This window comes from Protopterus annectens, chromosome 6.part0, assembly GCF_019279795.1.
Source record: "Protopterus annectens isolate FY-2018-M chromosome 6.part0, PAN1.0, whole genome shotgun sequence".
NCBI lineage: Eukaryota > Metazoa > Chordata > Ceratodontiformes > Protopteridae > Protopterus > Protopterus annectens.
Window position 1 is genome coordinate 844648546 of NC_056737.1, and position 19460 is coordinate 844668005.

Sequence of the window (19460 nt, forward strand, 5' to 3'; positions counted from 1 at the left end):
CAAAGTTTAGCCATTCACATTCCAAATAAGCAAGACCAAGTTCCTTTGATATGTTCCATACATCCTCAAAAGCCTGTGCAAGCGGTAACAAAGATACATAAGGAACAAATGAAAAATTAATAATCCAATAGCAACACAAAGCAAACTATTAGCTATAACAACCAATTTTACACACCATCAGTATTATCTATAGAAAACAGTTTCTGCCAAGTATCCAAGATATTCCTATCACCCGTCCAATTGCCCCAGATATTGACCATTAAATCTAGAGGTTTTTGCAGTGCATTAACCAACTTTTATAAACATTATTAGAGTGCCTTATTGATATTCATTTGCATATGTCTAATTCTGATCACTATAACTTATTAAGACTCATGCATGTATTTCAGTACATATCTTTACACTTTCATTAATCTCTAAATCAAATTGTTCATCTTTTTGCAATACTAAACATATTTCTCAGGACTGGTTTTGCCAGCCCCTGTCTCATTAGCAAAGTCTATACCGTATTTTATTAATCTTCCAAGTTTCTTCATTTACAAGACTTTCTTCATAAATTCCTTCCCACAGAATATTAACAGAAAGTTCTCAACCCATTAATATATCTATAATCAGACTTGTAACTATGTATAACAAAACCACCTTAGGATGCTAAACTTATGAATTCAAGCAAACTCAGAAAAGAGTGAGCATTTTTAATGCTCCTCTGTCAGGCAAAGGCAGGTTCAAAATATCATTCTAAATGTTTTTCAATCAATTGTGCCAATTTGTGCTAAAAAAGTGGAAATACTTTCTGGTCCACAAATCTTCACAAAGACTTCAGTCAGATATGGGCAACTTATCAGTGTTAGGTTGCTCTGATGCTTAAGGTCCTTCTTTCTTGCTAGAATCTACAGCAGAATTGTATCATTCCATTTGACTGCATTATATGCCCTGATCATCTTTAGCACCTACTGTGAGTTAAAAACTTGTCTTACTGTCCTTCAGAAAAAGTATCTTAACAAGTGTGGATACAGAACCTAATTGTTTCAACTGACATTCCTTCATCGCTGCTGTACATTCTGCTCTTCTTCTTCAAGCTGGCACACATTGCTCACTTTCATTAAACACTCGCTTGTCCTCTATTTGATACATCATGTTCTACCACCAGAACAATGTCAATATCTGATCTTTCTCCTTGTATGAGGCAACTCTGAACAAAACGTGTCGTGATCTCAAACCCACATGTGGCATGTAGGCTCTGTGGCCTTACTCAATTGACATGCATACAGCCCAGTCCTATCTATCAACTTATTTTAAATATTTGTTACAGTTATTAGCTTGCACTTTCTCAGGTACTCTGATTATATGAATATTTTTCTACTGAGCTCTGACTTCATGATCTGCCATTTTCTTTTTAACTTTTCAATTTCAGACTGAAGACTGACCCTGATCCCTTTAAATACCATACCACATTTGAAATTCCTCAGTAGTGGTCACATGTAAGTACATAGCATTTATCATCTTCTCATCCCTTCTGTTTATCATCGTTGTGAAGATGTTCAGCTTGTCTTTTACTTTCTTGAAGCACATACAAATGCTGTTTACAAAATAACAAGCCATGGTCACAGTAGCCCTTTAAACTAGACAAGACACCTCTGCAGAAATGGTGGCCTCCTCTTTGTCTACCATGTAGTGGACAACCATGTCCAAATGTTTGGGCAAACTCAACTACTTCTCAGCTTTATTCAATCACTTGTCCAGTTTCATCATGGTGATAGCACCAAAGAAACCTTTGCTCAAAAATATTACAAGTGTGTCCATTTTATCTTTTTCCCTCTCTCTATTTACTATGGATCTCTAAAACATGGCCTCTTGTTGAAATTTTCTTTACCATAACTCTGATACTTCAGCTGTTCCAGTTGACAGATTAGTGATCATACTGCTGAACTAGAGGAGAACTTATACAGCTATGTACTACTAAAATTACTGTGTTTGTGCATAAAAGTCTATAATTTCTTAAATCTGTTATATATTCTGGCATATCTGGAATAGTTTTTGTAAGTGTTCTTGCATAAAGTATATAACTGTCAAATTATGTAACTGTCTTGTACAAAGGTATACAATTGTCAAGTTACTCTGTCTGTATGTATGTATCTATGGAGCTTTTCTCCACGGGCCTCAGCTGAAAATGGACCAAAATCCAGTCAGACTCTCCCGGTTAACAAATGTAAAATAAATAAAAATAAAATTTTAAAACATTCAAACAGGGACTACTAGAAGCTCTCTACTGCACCATGTCCAGATGTTGGATAATAAGATAACAATAAATATCTTTAAACATGATCTGAAACATAAGATTAAAATAATTTTGATAGATGAGATTCATGCAAACGTAGAGGAGTTAAATTCATGATACACATATACTCGTTTACCTGATATCTGGATATTCTCTAACTAAGTTGCAGACTTCAATTTTAATGGCATCTATATGTTGCAGTGCGATAATTTCAGCTATACTTCGGAGAGCTTGATTTAAAAATCCTGAGTTGGAGTCCTAAAAAAAACAACATAAATCATCAAATGCTATTTAGTGCTTTGCAGCCAGATAAAAAAAAATAAACAAAAAAGCCACAAATAAATAAATATATCTCTGTCTTTTCTTATATGTATTTATGTATGTGTGTGTATATATAACTATATAAATTAATAAATATATGGATATGCATATGTGTGCATGCACACACATGCACACACACACACACACACGCATATATATATATATATATATATATATATATAAATCTGTATAAATTTATATACATACATACATGATTATATCATGGGGCCTAAACAACCCAGCCAAAAAGGTACCCTGGCTTTTGCCACCCAAGAAAATTATTTTCCTGTACTACTGTTGAGCAGAGCCACAGAGGTGATCCCCTGGGTGAATTTCCTATTTCCCATTCAATCATCAAGATTTTTCTTGAAGAGTGCTAATGAGGAGCTTTGTTTGATATAGATAGGTAGTTTATTCCAGAGTATGGGAAGTCTCTGGAACAGGAAGCTATCCCTCCGGCATGTTCTGTTTATTGTGGTGACAAGGTTTAGGTCCCTAGAGCGTGTAGCTTGGAGAAATTGGGATTTCTTTAAGTGGAGCATATCCAACAGCTCTGGGTTTGACATAGCTTTGTATGTTAGGCAGAGATCACCTCTGAGTAGGCGATATGCGATGGAGTAAAGCTGGAGTTTTTTGAGATGGTCTGTGTAGGGCATCTGTTTGAGGCCAGTAATCCTCTTTGTGAGGTATTTCTGTGGCATTTCCAGTTGTTGTAGATGTCTTGTGAGGTACACACCAAAAGAGGCATTGTACTCTATAATGGGTCTAATGAGTGATGAGTAGAGGGGAACAATGACCTCTTTTTTTCTGGATGAGAAACCTTTTGTGATGAGGTGTGCCATGTAGAAGGATTTCCTGACTACTGTGGCGATGTGATTATCAAAGGAGAGACTACTGTCCACCTGTGTCCCAAGGTCTCTTATTACACTTTCAGTGTTAAGTATACTGCCACCTATGTTGTAGTTCATGGGTACAGAGCTTTTACCAAAGGGGATGACAATGCACTTTTTGGCATTAAGCTTGAGGCCATGGCTTTGACACCAGGCATCTGTCTCAGTGAGGCCCTTTTGTAGGATGTCCACATCGTTAGGAGTTCCGATTATGGCTCCTAGTTTGCAGTAATCGGCGAACCTCATTAGCCGAAGACCTTCTGTGTTAGCCTGTACTTCAGAGAAGTAGATACCAAACATGAGATGACCCAGGACTGAACCCTGTGGTACTCCACTTGTCACTGGTCTGAAGTCGGATTTGGAGTCTGCTACTTTCACAGTGTGGGTTCTGTCAGTGAGCCAGTTGGCAGCCCATCTTGTGACATAGGGATTTATACCTAGTTTAGTGAGTTTATCTATAATTCCAGAGTGGGGGATGGTGTTGAAAGCCTTGGCAAGATCTAGGTAGGCTGTGTGAACCACCTTACCCTTGTCTACGGCTTTGGTGACTGCTTCAAAGAAGTCTATCAGGTTTAGGATACATTTTCTGCCTTTTACAAACCTGAACTGGGTGGGGTTCAGAGTTCAGAGATTACCAATGTCTTTGTTTATAAGTTCCATGATGATACGTTCCATGGTCTTGCAGACCAGGCTCGTCAGGCTAATGGGTGGTAGTTCAAGGGGTCCTTGGTGGCTCCCCCCTTGTGGAGTGGGATAACCATTGCTGTGCGCCAATCAGCAGGCACAAAGCCTGAGGTGAGGCTATGATTGAACATGGTACTTAGGTGGGGTGCCAGCTCGTTCTGTAGTTCATGTAGAACACAGCCTGGGATGTTGTCTCATCCCATGGATGCTGTGTTCTTGACTTTGGAGAGTGTGGTTTTTACCTGTGCAGCCGTGATTACAGGAACTTTGCATTCTTCCGGTATAGAGATGGGCTCTTTAGGGGGTTAGAGGGGGGTAAAGTTAGCACTGAACCTATCTGCCAGGATGTTGGCAATATCAGTTGGGTCTGTATATTTAGTGCCATTGTGCTGTAACTCAGAGCAGATCTGAGTGTTGCCATCGAGATTCTCGACATAGCTATAGAATGCTTTGTGGCTGTCTTTAGAATCAGTGGCAATTTTGTTTTTGTAACTAGCTTTGGAGGATTTTATCAGGGATCACAGATTCTTACTGAGGCTGACCAGGGAGCTCCTCCACTCTTGGGATTTTACTCTCTTTTGCAACAGTTTCTTTCTTCTTTTGTCAACACCACAAATAAGCACTATATGAATGACTGATAAAATGAGCAACAATTAACTCCCCCCTGCAAAATTTTCTCATATGTGATAATGTTGTAACCCTATCCCTACACATTATATTACTAAAAAAACTTTCACTAACAGTTCTGCAAATCAAGACAAAAGGACACAGAACACCACAGGACCAAACCATAGAAATAAGTGTATCCTCTTACCTAACCATAACACTAACCTTGGAATACTCACGCATAAGCAAGACCTATAAAAACAGAATCTTGCACATTCTCACATACACCACCTCTTCAGTCAAACATTAATTTCTCTGCCTACTCCTATACTATGTAAAGCTTGAATTCAACCAAATGAGATTCCTGAAATGTTTGATCAACCATTTATGCTGTTGCTCAATTTTTGTCAATCATTTGTGTTTTCAACCAAATGAATGGTAACTATACATACACATTATAAATATGTGTGTGTGTGTGTGTGTGTGTGTGTGTGTGTGTGTGTGTGTGTATACACACACACACACACACACACACACACACACACACACACACACACACACACACACACACACACACACACACACACACACACACACACACACACACACACACCTGTTTAAATCATCTGTGTCATCATCATCAATCCCCTTTTCCCATTTTCTATATGGGGTCGGGGTATCTTGTTAACTGTTGCCATCTCTCTCGAATCAATGCTACACTCCTGCCTTCTTTGACACTCATGCCTGACTGTTGCAGATCTTCTCTCATACACAATCCATCCACCTATTTGCTGGATGGCCTTGCTTCCTCTTACCTTAATCCTGTCTGTCCCAAATATTATTTTTCTCCAGATTGTTTTTCTGCATGTGTCTGAATCTCCATAATCTGTTTTCTTTGATCTTTTCTGCAAGTGGAGCTACTTTGGCTTCTGCTCTTATGTCCTCATTTCTTCAACTGTCCCACAGTGTGTATCCCATCACCCTTCACAAGCACTTTATTTCCATCACCTCCAGCTTCCTTATTTGCTCTGCCTTTACTGCACAGGTTTCTGTGCCATACAGTAATACTGGTCACACCACTGTTTTGTACACCTTACTTTTCAACTTCTTTGGCATTCTTATTTCATTAACTACATTGAGACTCTGTGCTGGCTGCCTGCAGGCCCTCAGATTGTAGCTTTGATCTCTTCATTCATACTTCCCTTCACCTGTACCACCCCTCCCAGATACATGAAGCTATTAACCTGTTCCACTATCTTCCCTTCTATCTCAATTCTCAGCTTCTTCTGATTACCCCAATCTGCTGCCATTATCACTGTCTTACCTGTGCTTAGTTTCATCCCATGTGCCTTCAGTTATGGATTACATTCCCCAATCCTTTGCTGAAGTTCTGGCTCAGAGTCTGCCTGTAATGCCACATCGTCTGCACACAGGAACTTTGTTGATCTGTCCCCTCTGACCTGTTTGCTAAAGTAGTCTATCATCAGTATAAGCAATAGTGGGTTCAGAACTGAACCATGGTGCACACTCACTCCCAATGGGAACCCATCTGTGAGACTGAACACTGTTCATACTTGAGTCATTTGGTCCTTGTACATAGCCTGCAGTAATTCTACCAATGTTTCTGGGACTTTGGACTACCATGGTACTGCCCAAACCAGCTTTCTTGGGACCTTGTCATATGCTTTTTCCAAGTCTAAGAATGGCCAGTTCGACTCTTTCCTCATCTCTAGTTTCTTCTCAACTATCTGGCTCACTGCAATCATAGGGTCAGTTGTGCTGTATCCTGGTCTGAATCCAAACTGCTCATCTTCCAGCTAGCATTCTACTATTCCATGTATCTGTTTATCAATCACCCTCTCCAGAACTTTCATACAATGTGACAGGAGTTTGATGCCTCTTTACTGTCCACAGTTGTGGCTGTCACCTTTGTTCTTCTACACTGGCACAAGTATACTTATTCTTCAGTCATCTGGGATGCATCTTTCTCTCCACACATGTATGAATACCGTCGGTTGCCATTTCTGCCCTATCTCACCCAGCATCTTTATCATATCTGCTATGACCTCACCCAGGCCTGATGCTTTCTGTGACTTAATTTTCCTTAGTGCTATTCTTATGTCTTCTAAGGTGGGCTCCTCCTTTTCTCTCAATGTAGGATGTGTCTGGGGCAGTACAGCTTTTGTGACGTAATCTTCATTCAGAAGCTGCTGGAAATACTCTTTCCATCTGCCTTTGATGTCCTGTGAACTGGATGAACAGTTTGTTGCTGGCATTCCATATTAAGGGTGTCTAACCACCTTCTTTAACTTTCTGTCTTTGCCTTGCAACCTGATATAGTTTCTTTGTACCACCTACTGAGTCATTTTCCAGAAACTGGTAGAGTGTCCGATGTCCTGTTCTTTGCTATTGCAACACCATTCTCAACTTCTTTGTTAGCTAACCCGTATTGCTTCTTAGCCTGGTCAGCATTTCTTCTTTCTTTTGATGACTTCCTGGACTTCTGCATTCCACCATATCTGATTCAGCCAATATCTTATAGGTTCATAGTTTCATAGGTAGGTACTAGGCTATCTGCCCGAAGACATTTATAAGCCTAGCCAGAATGTGTTGGCTTTCGCCGCCCCCTTAGATTAGTTCCCTGTGCCTCTATCCAGCAGCATCACTGAAGTGATCCCCGAGGTAAACTTTCTGTTACCCATCCACTTGTCAAGGTTTCATTTGAAGAGTCTTAGTGAGGAGCTCTGCCTAATGTATATTGGGATCTTGTTCCAAAGCATGGGAAGTCTCTGGGACAGGAATCTATCACTCCAGCACATTCTATTTATTGTTGTGGTGAGGTTTAGACCCCTAGAGCATGTGACTTGCAGGGATAAGGTTTTCTTTAGGTGGAGCATGTCCATCAATTCTGGGTTGGACATGGCCTTGTATGTCAGGCAGAGATCACCTCTGAGTAGGCGGTATGCAACTGAGTACAGCTGTAATTTCTTCAGTCGAGCTGCATAGGGCATCTGTTTGAGGCCAGTGATCCTCTTGGTGAGGTACTTCTGTGGTCTTTCCAGCTGTTGCAGGTGTCTTGTAAGGTACATCCCAAATGGGGCATTGTACTCTATGATGGGTCTGATGAGTGATGAGTAGAGGGGCACAATGACCTATTTTGATCTGGATGCGAACCCTTTTGTGATTAGGTGGGCCACATAGAAGGATTTTCTAAACATTTTGGCAATGTGATTATCAAAGGTGAGATTACTATCTACTTGGGTCCCTAGATCCCTTATTATGTCTTCTGTATTTAGGGGACTACCACCTATGTGGTAGTTTGTGGGTACTTTGTTTTTTCCAGAGGGGATAACTATGCACTTTTTGGTATTTAGCTTGAGGCCATGATTTTGACACCAGGTATCCGTCTCAGTGAGACCCTTTTGGAGGATGTCAGTGTCAGCCAGAGAGTCAATTATAGCCCCTAGTTTGCAGTCGTCTGTGAACTTGGTCAGCCATAGTCCTCCTGTACTTGCCTGTACCTCTAAGAAGTATATGCCGAACAGGAGGGGTCCTAGGACTGAACCCTTGGGAACGCCACTTGTAACTGGTTTAGAGCTGTACCTAGCTCCCGCAACTCTCACCATGTGGGTTCTGTCCATGAGCCAGATGGCAACCCATCTTGTGATGTAGGGGTTTATGTTCAGGCTGGTGAGCTTGTCTACAATACCAGAGTGGGGAATGGTGGTGAAGGCCAGGCTGTGTGTACCACCTTTCCCTCGTCTATAGCCTTGGTAACTGTCTCAAAAAAGTCCACCAGGTTTAGGAGGCAAGATCTGCCCTTAACAAAGCCGAACTGGGTAGGGTCCAGTGTTTGGAGGTTCCCAATGTCTCTGTTAATGAATTCCATGATGATGCTCTCCATAGCCTTGCAGACCAAGCTAGTCAGGCTTATAGGGCGATAGTTCCCAGGGTCTGTTGTGGCGCAGAATAACCACTGCTGTGCGCCACTCTATGGGTACGTAGCCTGTGGAGAGGTTGAGTTTGAACAGTGTGTTTAGGTGAGGGGTTAGTTAGCTCTTTTTGCTTAGTAGGCACACAGCCTGGGACACCGTCCAGTCCCATTGATGCTGTGTTTTTAGCTTTGGAGAGGGCTGTTTTAACATGGGTGTCTGTGATTTCAGGGACTCTACATTCTTCTGGTATGGTTATGGGCCCTTTTAGGGGTGAGAGGGGGGTGACGTTTGCACTGAACCTGTCTGCCAGGATGTTGGCGATATCAGTCAATTCAGTGTATTTTGTGCCATTCTGCACTAACTCCGAGCATATCTGAGCATATCTGAGCATTGTCACTTAGATTCTTGACATAGCTAAAGAATGCCTTGTGGTTATCTTTGGAGTCCTTGGCAATTTTTCTTTCAAAGCTTGCCTTGGATGACATTTATGAAGGATCATAGATTCTTGCTGATACTGATCAGGGATGTCTTCCCTTCTTGGGATTTTACTCTTTTCTGTACTAGTTTCCTCCTTCTATTGTATAGCTTGTTTATGGCAGGAGTCTACCAGACTGGTTTCTTTTTCTTGAAGGAGTGAGTCTTGGTTTTGCTTGGGATGGCATGATCCATGCATTCTTGTAGGTGCCCGTAGAATGCATTAGTAAAGGACTTTGCAGCTTGGACAGTGTTATCCTTCAGCATGGGGGCTTTGAAACTTTCCACCTCAGTCTTAAGTAACATGAAGTTTGCTTTTGAAAGGTTTTTCATGGTGGTTTTCTTGTCCGGGGGTGAGGGTGGAATGTGGATATCAAAAGTGATTTGTTTATGGTTAGATCTAGCCAGCGAGGGGTTGACCTCTGGTGTGGAACACCGGTCACCCATGTTGGTGGTGACCAGGTCCAATATGTTGTCAACTCTGGTGGGAGTGTTGACCAGTTGAACCAGGGTGTTTGAGTTTATAAATTCTAGGAAATGTTGGGAAAGGGAGTTAGTACTTGAGTAGTTCTCCCAGTTAATGTTTGGGTAAATTGAAATCATCCAATATTAGGGTGTTTGGTAGGACCTTTATGTTTCTCAGTGTTTCCAGAAACACGGAATGGGGGTCCTGGGACATGGTGGGTGATCTCTAGCAAGCTACAATTTGAATTGTAGTTTTGCCCATTGTTAGTTGCACGTGGATGATCTCTGAAGCATCGTGCTGTGCCACTAACCTGAAGGTGTGGGTATCCTTGATGAATATGGATACGCCCCCACCTTTTGTATTTCGGTTTGGGCTCTGTGGCCGAAATGTATGGTATGAGTTGTAGCCTGTTAGTGCTGGGGTGCTCTCTGGTGCCTTAAACCAGGTTTCTGTTACTGCACATATATCGATTTTCTCCATATTGAGGAGTGCCTCGAGTGCATGCATTTTGAGGTTCAGACTTCTGGCATTGAGTAGCATTACCCTCAGTTTTTTGTTACTTGTGCTATTTACAGTGGTGGGTTTGCCTTTTGAGCCTTGCCTAAAAAAGGCACTATGGGGGTGGCAAGAGCCTTGGCCAGTATTCGAAAGCCTAAGGTTGACAGGTGCAAGCCATCGCTAGTGAAGCAGTGTGGCTTGTCAAGCATGTCATCCCAGGTGGACAGACACTGGATTCCCTTTGAATGACACCAGAAACTTAGCCAGTTGTTGAAATTGAGAATTTTTTCTTTATACCATATCATTCTTGGTGAGGGCAGGATGCTAGTCAGGGTCAGGGTCATACCGGTCAGGGCTATGTGATCAGACAGCTCTTCCGTGTCTCTTTTCATGTAGTCCAGAGCGGTACAGCTCAGGTCATTCACACCAACATGGACAATGACAGAGTCATATTTGTACTTGTTATGGAGTGACCTGAGTGCTTGTGTTATGTGGCGGATCCTGGCACCCAACAGGCAGCTAACAGTAACCTTCTCCTTATTCAGCCTAGTGAATGGGACATCAGTGTGCCTGACTATAGAGTCACCTATTACTAGTATGTTGGATATATTATTTTGCCATAAGGGTTGTGATTGCATGGCACACTGCTTTTGTGAAGTATGTGTTTCATGGTTTGTGTTGGGGGGCGGAGGTTGCTTGGATGTTTGCTTTGGAGGTCTCTGATGGTTTTCCAGCTTTTTATTTAGAGCCTCCGAGTATGTTTTCATGTATTTATGTGTGATTTTTGCCAGTGCTGCTTTAATGGGTTTATCTGAGACTGGTGGTGTGATGCAAGTATTTCCCTTCTCCTCTTGACTGTCTGATCCAGTCTTGGGTTGAGAGAGCTTAATCTCCAGTTTGGGTGTATAATTGCATCTCTCGCATGTATTCGTGTTTGGTGGTAGGAGGAGGGGGTTGTCTGTGTACATGAGGCAGTTGTAACATTGCCTCAAAATACCCAGATTCACCAGCTGGACTGGAGAGTACACCTGAAACTGCCCTTTGGACATGCCTGGATAGGTACAGTGAAGCGTTTTACTGGATGGCTTGTAAGGTCGAATAAAATGCCTTGTCCTTCTGTAGAGTACAGGAGGTTCTAGTGCTAGGGTTTATAAGTACTTGCTATAGGTTTTGAGCAAGTGCCAGGCTGAGAAACGAATGGCTTGAGTGCTTAAGTTGAAAGTTTGCATAGTTCCAAGGGAAAATTTCAAGAGAAGACTTTGTGGAGCCGGGAATAGTTTTACCCTAGCTAACCAGCGCTGCCCCATATGCAAAACTGGGCAGATATGGTATTTATAGCAGGGAAATGAAAAAGATAGAAATTAGCCCAAAATGGCCAATAAACTACTAATTTATTGGCTGAAACCACTCCTCCGGGGACAGATAGGCTGCTCAAAGCTCCTTTCTCTCACAGGTGAACAGGGAACTTCCTTCAATCCAAGTAATGTATGGGCAAACACAGAGATTTGTAACACAGCCCTGAATTCAGCACTAACCTGAAAATCGGACTATACTAGCTTAGAAAGGCAGGAAACAAGGATATACATATATATATATATATATATATATATATATATATATATATATATATATATATATATAAACAAACAATAGAAAACAAACAAACTGATTTAAACAAGTTACCCAATTAACCAGAAAAAAGCTCAAAAACTGAGCCCTGTTCCAGCAGTCTTCAATCAGACAAGTTGTAACTGCACACCCCTGATTACTAGGGTGCAAGAGAACCTTCTCCAAAAATGATGGCCTGGATCAGTGCTCAAGTTATACAAACAAAGCTAGATTCAGTAGGCCTGAATCTGGTATATGCTACAGCAACAAGCTGCACCAATTTCAGAAAGAAACAATTCAAATAAGCAGGCACAATAAGCCTGTGATCAGATATTTCCAGCTCAGAAGGGCAGAATCCAGCCTCTCCTCCCACAAGTGTGCAGACCAAAAACCTTCTTAATGTAGAATAACTGGCCTGAAGCCCAAGTGCTTAAGCCAGAACTAATACACTTTTAGAATAACAGACACTGGGCTTTCAATCAGCAATTCCCAGCTTAGAAGGCTATTAAATATCAGATATCAAAAAAGTGATAACACCACCCCCTTAGATAGCAAACAGACACACAGCACACTGTTCAGAAATACACAATTAGGAAACTGAAAAAATGAAACTACAAGTTTGTACTTAACAGAATACTAAAATGCACTACTGCGAGTTTCACTTAGCTTCTGCTTCTAATGCAGATGTTTGTAGCCAAGCAAGTCTCTCAGGAGTTGAGCATAAATTATTTCTTAAACGTTGTGGCTAGCACTTAAAGTAAAGAGGCATCCCTCTAGGCATAGGACCCATGCATTAGAGGCAGCAACCTCCATGGGTACATCTCTGTCTTGTACCCACTACACCTCTCTACCAAACTCACTACTGTAGAATTGCCATATATCCACAGTTAGCAAAGGAATAACTGCTACCTTGCTACCTTCTTGGAGTTGAAAACTACTGTTAAGGGCTTACGGCTGACCAAGTTTGCAGATGACTGTAAACTTGGTGCTCTCATAAAAGGACAACAAGATCCTCTATGAGAGTCTTTCCTAAAGCAATAACTGGTGTTAATAACTGGTGTTAAAACCAAAGCATGGACTAAAACTGAATGCCAAGATGTATATAATAGTATCTTTTGGAGAGCAAGAAGTCCCTTGTAGCTATCACATTGACCTGCCCCCTAAAAACTGACCCAGTAGTTAGGGACCTGGGAACCCATGTTGACAATGAATTGACCTTCAATCACCGTGTATCAGTTACTGAAAGAAAGTCTCTTTTCATTGCACTGCACATTACTATGGGTATGGTATCCAGGTCTAGCAATGTGATGATGCAACCATTCCACTGTATTTCACACTCATCAGGTCAATGATTAAGTATAATGCCCCTTTCGGTACATACCTGTCCAAAAGTTTGACACAACTCAAATGTCCTTTTGCCATTCCATAATTTAAGACCACGGTTATACCACTAAGAACAATGCAGACAAGATTGCCATTTCTATTTCCAAGCTACAGAAAAAATAACTATTATAAATTGAATACAAGGGAGAAAACAGAACTGGCATCCATTCTCTCCAAGGGCTCCACAACACTTCTAAAATAAATTTGTTAACAGTGATTACAGTGAGTTGTTAATTATATTTTTGGCAACTTGCACTGAAATATAAGGCACCAGATCAAATTGTCTTCTTTGCTTTGTCTGTGCTATGGAATCCTGTTTTGTCAGCTTACAGTTTATCAAAATCTTAAAAGTATGAAATCTGAATCAGTAATGGACCATGTTGTCAAGTTTGTGAACTACTGGTTCATGCTGCACTGAAAACAATTTTCTTGACTATGACTGCACCCCTGTACCCCTATTGTTGGAGCTTTGCTTTCATAACCTTGACTGATGATATACTAGCTTTAGTCAGCTGAAGTTTCACTTCTGTGGCAGTTTACTACCCCTATGAGTGCTTAGGTAAGACACATCCAGTCCTGGTTTCCAGCTGTAACACCTCTTGACAAGGTCATCTACCTCCTCATACAGGCAAAGTGAGATGTTATTGATGAAACAACCAGGGAGGTGTCATAGAATATATCACCCTAAATGCTGGTAACCTTCCATAGAGGTCACTATATGCTATGAGACATAGTCTATAAGTGTTCACACCTCAAAAAGTAGTGACACTCCTTAAGCCTAACTGCACTCTGAGCCCAACTTCTATTCAGAGCCCTGAAGCTGTAAAGAAAGTGCTGCACATGCACAGCATTTCATCCGATTCTTCCTCCTTGATGGAGGTAAGCAGGAAAAGCCTCATCTTTCCTCTCGCTCCCAGCACCACCTTCTGCAGGTGCTAATACTAATCAAACTTGGAACACCTGAGTGTTTGTCAGGGCTTTGTCACTTAATGCCAGTGCAGCTGTTGTAAATATACTAATCTTAGGTTACACAAGCTCTGAGTAGAGGTTAAATTGATATTTAAAAACTTCCTTTTATTCCAAGGTTGTGCGACTTCAAAGTTGTTACATTTAGAGATAAGGGTGTGGATGCAAATTCTCCACATTGGAAAGAATAGGGGCATTCAGCCTCCTGTAAAACATTACTGTCAGCTGCATTATGTTAATGGTTTTATGCATTAATGTGCTATTTTAAACAGCTGACACTAGTGGTAGTTGTCACACATTCCTATGTGATACTTTTGATTTTTTATGAACATTAAGCTGATAAAACATTAGGCTTCATTTGTAATATTTATGTTTCTCTACTGTCATTTGTTTATAATTCACTGTTGGAGACTTTGAGTTGAATCCATAAATAAATAAACTGCAGTTTTTTTCTTATTTATTTTTTTATGGAAGGTAGGGTAAGGTCTAATGGTCATTGTGGGGGGGAAGACCTCCCTTCTGCTGTATTACATGTAGATCCTCCATGAAACTATTATTCAGTTAATTTTCTTTCATGGCTGATTCCCTTTTTGATATATATTGTTGGAGTCCCCATTTTTTTACTTTCCATGCTCTTCTTTGCTTAATTATTCACCGTTTCTCCACATTTCTGTTTCCAGGTTTCTGTTTTTTCTTGGCAGTTATTGCTACTGGTCATTGTTTGACGTTTCATTTTCCCTCTTTGCATTTTTGAATGTGCATCCATTTGTCTAAGTGCTACTTATTTTTCTGCAGTCTGGCAACTGTAGAAAAACACATATTAACACACATCTGTAAAAGTACCTTCTGTCCTGCTCTCTCATTCTGTTGCAATGGTCTTCAGACAGCAATAAGGTTCTCGTGACATTACTCCTTATATTTAAATAAATGAAGGGCTTTTGTAATATATAATTTAACTCCAAAAAGTCGGCCAAACAAAGTCAAAGAGCCACACTACAAAATACAAGACAGTATGAAACCAAGAAGCACCACTGCAATCACCAGGCTGAAGAATAAAAACATCAGTTTTAATAAAATAAAAAAAATCAGCTGCAATAACCCTGAAGTGCTTATCGTATCATGTATTTGATAGCCAATTTTTTTTTTATTTTATTAAAATTGATGTTTTCATTCTTGAGCCTGGTGACTACAGTAGTTCTTGAATTCATACTGCCTTATATTATATAATTTTGAATACATTTTCTGGTTCACATTTGAAGACTGTAGTATAATTGTGCAACTGTAGAATTCCTGCTCTGACGCACCCTATTTAATAAATGACAATCTGTATCCTCATACAAACAATGTAGGCATTTAAATAACTGTAGTCCACAACCAGTAACATGACTTTTTTAAATTAAATTTCTCATGTATAATATTTTTAAATTGTTTTACCTTCTGGATTATGAGAATGGATGATACTCTACCAGTATGTGTTAGTAAACTCTATTCTGAGTCAAGCTGATGGATTTGTAGTAGTGTTTGTGAGGAGCTCTGTAACTTGATAATTTATTAATTGGGATTTTGACAGGATTTTAACCATATATCCTGAAGAATTAGTTATTTTTCTTGGATACTTTATATATCACAGTTGTTTTAAGAAAAAAGGAAAAAATATATAGATACTTCCTGTCAATTTCAAAAATCCCAAATAATGTTTCACTGGTCAAACTTACTTGTGGCAACAAAATTAACTCGGAATAGATGGCTACAAAAAAGATTTTCAACAAGTTTTGATCTCTTTACAGGAACTTAACTTGAAAAGGGACAATTTTCTAATTAAAATGACAGACATGATATAAATCAAACCAACATAGATTAATAGGGTTATACTAGGCTAATGACAACCAAGGTCTTTACAAGCCTAGAAGTGTAACCCAACTCAGTTTTGTCCCCGAGTTCCCTGAATGCCTATATAGTGGGGTATGTTAGTAAAGAGGTAGCTAAGGGTTATGAGGGAGGTATGTTAGTTGGAGATTAACTTACAGTCAACCTTTGTCCATCAGAGACATAGACGTTAGACAGGGAGTGATTTGTGATGTCTCATCCAATGATCAAGGTTTCTTTTGAACTTTGCTTCAGGTACATGGGGAGCTTATTCCATAATGCAGGAATCCTTTGAGACATGTATGTTCTATTTATATTGCAAGCAAAGTTAAGCTCCTTGGATCTAGTGTTTCTGGTGCTGTTTGTTTTCTGGATGTGTAAGAGATCCATTAATGCTGGATCTGAGGATGCCTGGTATGCTAGGCATAGATCGCCTCTCAGTCACCTGTAGGAGACTGAGTACAGCGATAGGGCCGTAAGGTGATCTGTGTAGGACAGGGTATTCATACCCTGGATTTTCCTGGTAAGGAACCTTTGAGGGTATTCCAACTGTTGCAAGTGCATGGTTAGGTACATGCCAAAGGAAGCACTATACTCAATGATGGGTCTGATAAAGGCTGGGTAGAGTGGTACTATAATTTCCTTGGACCTTGATGCCATACCCGTGCTTATGAGTTGGGGGACTTAGAAGGATTTTCTTGCAATCTTCGCTATATATTGGTCAAAGGCCAGAATACTGTCTACATATGTTCCCAGATCCCTATTTGGTCAACTCTTAGGGGTGTTTTATTGATGGAGCAATTAGCTTGGGTGGATGATTTCCCAAAGAACATTACAATACATTTATTTTCAATAAATTTTAGTCTATGGCTTTGGCACCAGTCATTTGTTTGTATCAGACCCCCTTCTAGGATTTTGCTGTCATGGGGGCATCTATGACAGCTCCCAATTTACAGTCATCTACAAATTTGGTAAGCCAGAAGCCTCTGACATTAGTCATTACTTTTGAGAAGCATATGCCAAACAAGAGCTGGCCCAACTCGGAGCCTTGGGGTAATCCATTGGTGACCAGTCTCCTGGTGAAGATGGTCTCATTGATCCTGACTTCTTGGGTCCTATCTGTGAGCCAGCCAGAAGTCCAGTGTGTTATGTAGAGATGTATGCCCAGTTTGGAGTTTGTCAACAATACCCGAGTGGGGTATTGTATGGAATACCTTGGCCAGGTCAAGGTAGGTGGTATGTACCTTATTCCCCTCATACATAGCCTTATTGACCTTCTCAAAAAATCATCCAGGTTGACTAGGCAAGACCTTCACTTAGCAAAGTCAAATTGGGATGGGTCCAGTGTCTATATGTTGCCAATGTCATTGACCATTTCCTAGATAATTCATTCCATGGCTTTGCATATCAGAATTGTCAGACTGATGGGTCTGTAGTCCCCAGCATCAGTTGATGGTCCACTCTTATGAAGAGAGATGACTGTTGCAGCCCTCCATTCACCTGGCATGTAACTGTTTTGAGGCTGCAATTGAAGGGTGCCTCAAGTGATCCTGCTAGGTCTTGTTTTAGGCTATTTAAGAGGGAATCAGGGATATTGTCAGGGCCCAATGAAGCAGTGTTTTTAGCCTTAGAAAGCACCTGCTCCTTGTTGACAGATGGGTGGAGATGCTAGAAGGGATATCACAGGGGTAGCTGGGGTGAGTATGGGTGAAGTTAGAGCTAAATTTATCAGCCAGTAGATGTTATGTCACCCTGGTCAGTGAAGGTTGTGTCATTTACCACAAGTTCTACACACTGCTGAGTGTAACGATTAATGTTCTTGACAGAGGTGAAGAAGGTCTTGTGATTATCCTTACCATGGGAGGCTATCCTGACCTCATAACTGGCCTTGTTGGATGTTATTAGACCTCTTAGTTTTTTGTTTAGTTACGCCAGAGAGCTCTTGTTTCTCTGAGAGTTGCTCTTTCTGATTTTAGCCATTACTTTTTTTCTTTTGTTATATACCCTGTTAAGGTAAGGACTCCACCAGTGGGGTTTGTTTTAGATATGAGTTTACTTATAGTAGGTATGACCACTTCAGTACAGCCATTTACATGTTTATAGAGGGTTTTTGTAAATAATTCTGCACAGGTAGCTGTGTTCTCGGGGTTTGGGGGAGCTGTGAATTTTGACACACTGTCATTTAGTAGGATGTAGTTTGCTTTAGCATAGTTCTTAACTGTTTAGTTGGGTTTTCTGGGCTGATTTTTATTTTCAGGTAGACAGCTTTTTGTCCAAACTCACCAATGAGGACATTACACTGGGGAAGGAGGAGTGCAACACTCTCCCATGTTGGTGAGTACTATGTCCAATATGTTTGATACTTTGGATGGTTGGTGCACTATTTGCTCCAGGGTGTTTGTGTTGATGAAGTCCAGAAAACACTGTGTCTGTGAGGTAGAGGTAGTGTATGTTTCTCACTCTATAGAGGGCTAGTTAAAGTGTCCAATGAATAGGGTATTTGATTGGTTTGTGAGTGCCTCTAGTAGGTCCAGGTAGAATTGTGAGCTTTTTGGGTCATACAGAATGAACTGTAGCTGGCTAGGAGATGTTAAGAAAACTTGTCTATAGAGACTTGGACTTGGATGAACTTCAGGGCATCATCTTGTTTAACCAACCTGGAGTTGCATTTGTTGCTAATGTAGATCAAGACTCCTCCACCTTTAATCTCTGTCTATGCTGCTGTTGATCTAAATGAGTGGAAGACACTGTAGCCTTCAATTGCCAGTGTACTTTCTGCAGCTTTAAGCCAAGTCTCAGTGACAGCACAGATGTTTACATTCTACAGAATGAGTAAAGTTTGTAGGGTGTGGAGTTTCTTGCTTTTGTTCCGAGCATTGAGCAGTAACAGTTTAAGGTTGCTTTGAGTTTTTTTTATGCTATGTTGTTAGTTTTGTTATTTTGGCATTACCTAAAAAACACTCTAAGAGGAAGATAACATTTTAGCCAATATTCAAAAGCCCAGAGTTGACCGGTGATAACTATCCTTGGCAAAGCAATATGGTCTGCAGAGAATTTCAACCAGTTATAAAATATCTCAAACTGAATAATATCCCACTAGCTTGAGAATATTTCATCTTTCTTTTGAGAGAACCTTCAGTACTGCACAGGAAGCAAAAATGTCCTATCAAATAATGAACTACTCCTTTCTTAGGAATGTTTGGACTTTTCTACTTGTAAAACAAAAAGATTACCTGACAAAAATGGATCTAATGCAATTATTTCTAAAAAACAGAAAACTCATTGTTTGGAGAATCCATTTCTAAGAAACAGAAAATTCATTGTTCAAAGAATTCATCCTCACAAAAAAGAGAAAAAGTTACTGTTTTTGTTTATGTTGTATCATATTTCATTCTATTTTGTGTCTTTTATCATTATTACGTAGCATACCTAATAACAGCTAAAGGAAAAGAAAGAAAAGGTAAATGTGTTAATTGTGTACATAA

General features: G+C 40.3%; 1 protein-coding gene across 1 annotated transcript in view; it reads right to left on the reverse strand.

Moving 5' to 3' along the window:
* LOC122804575 (tumor necrosis factor alpha-induced protein 2-like) overlaps window positions 1–19460 on the reverse strand; it is a 572021-nt gene that overhangs the window by 16370 nt on the left and 536191 nt on the right. The window contains exon 13 of the mRNA XM_044074523.1: window positions 2415–2536. Within this exon, the coding sequence (XP_043930458.1) occupies window positions 2415–2536 (122 nt within the window). The remainder of the gene's footprint in view (window positions 1–2414; window positions 2537–19460) is intronic.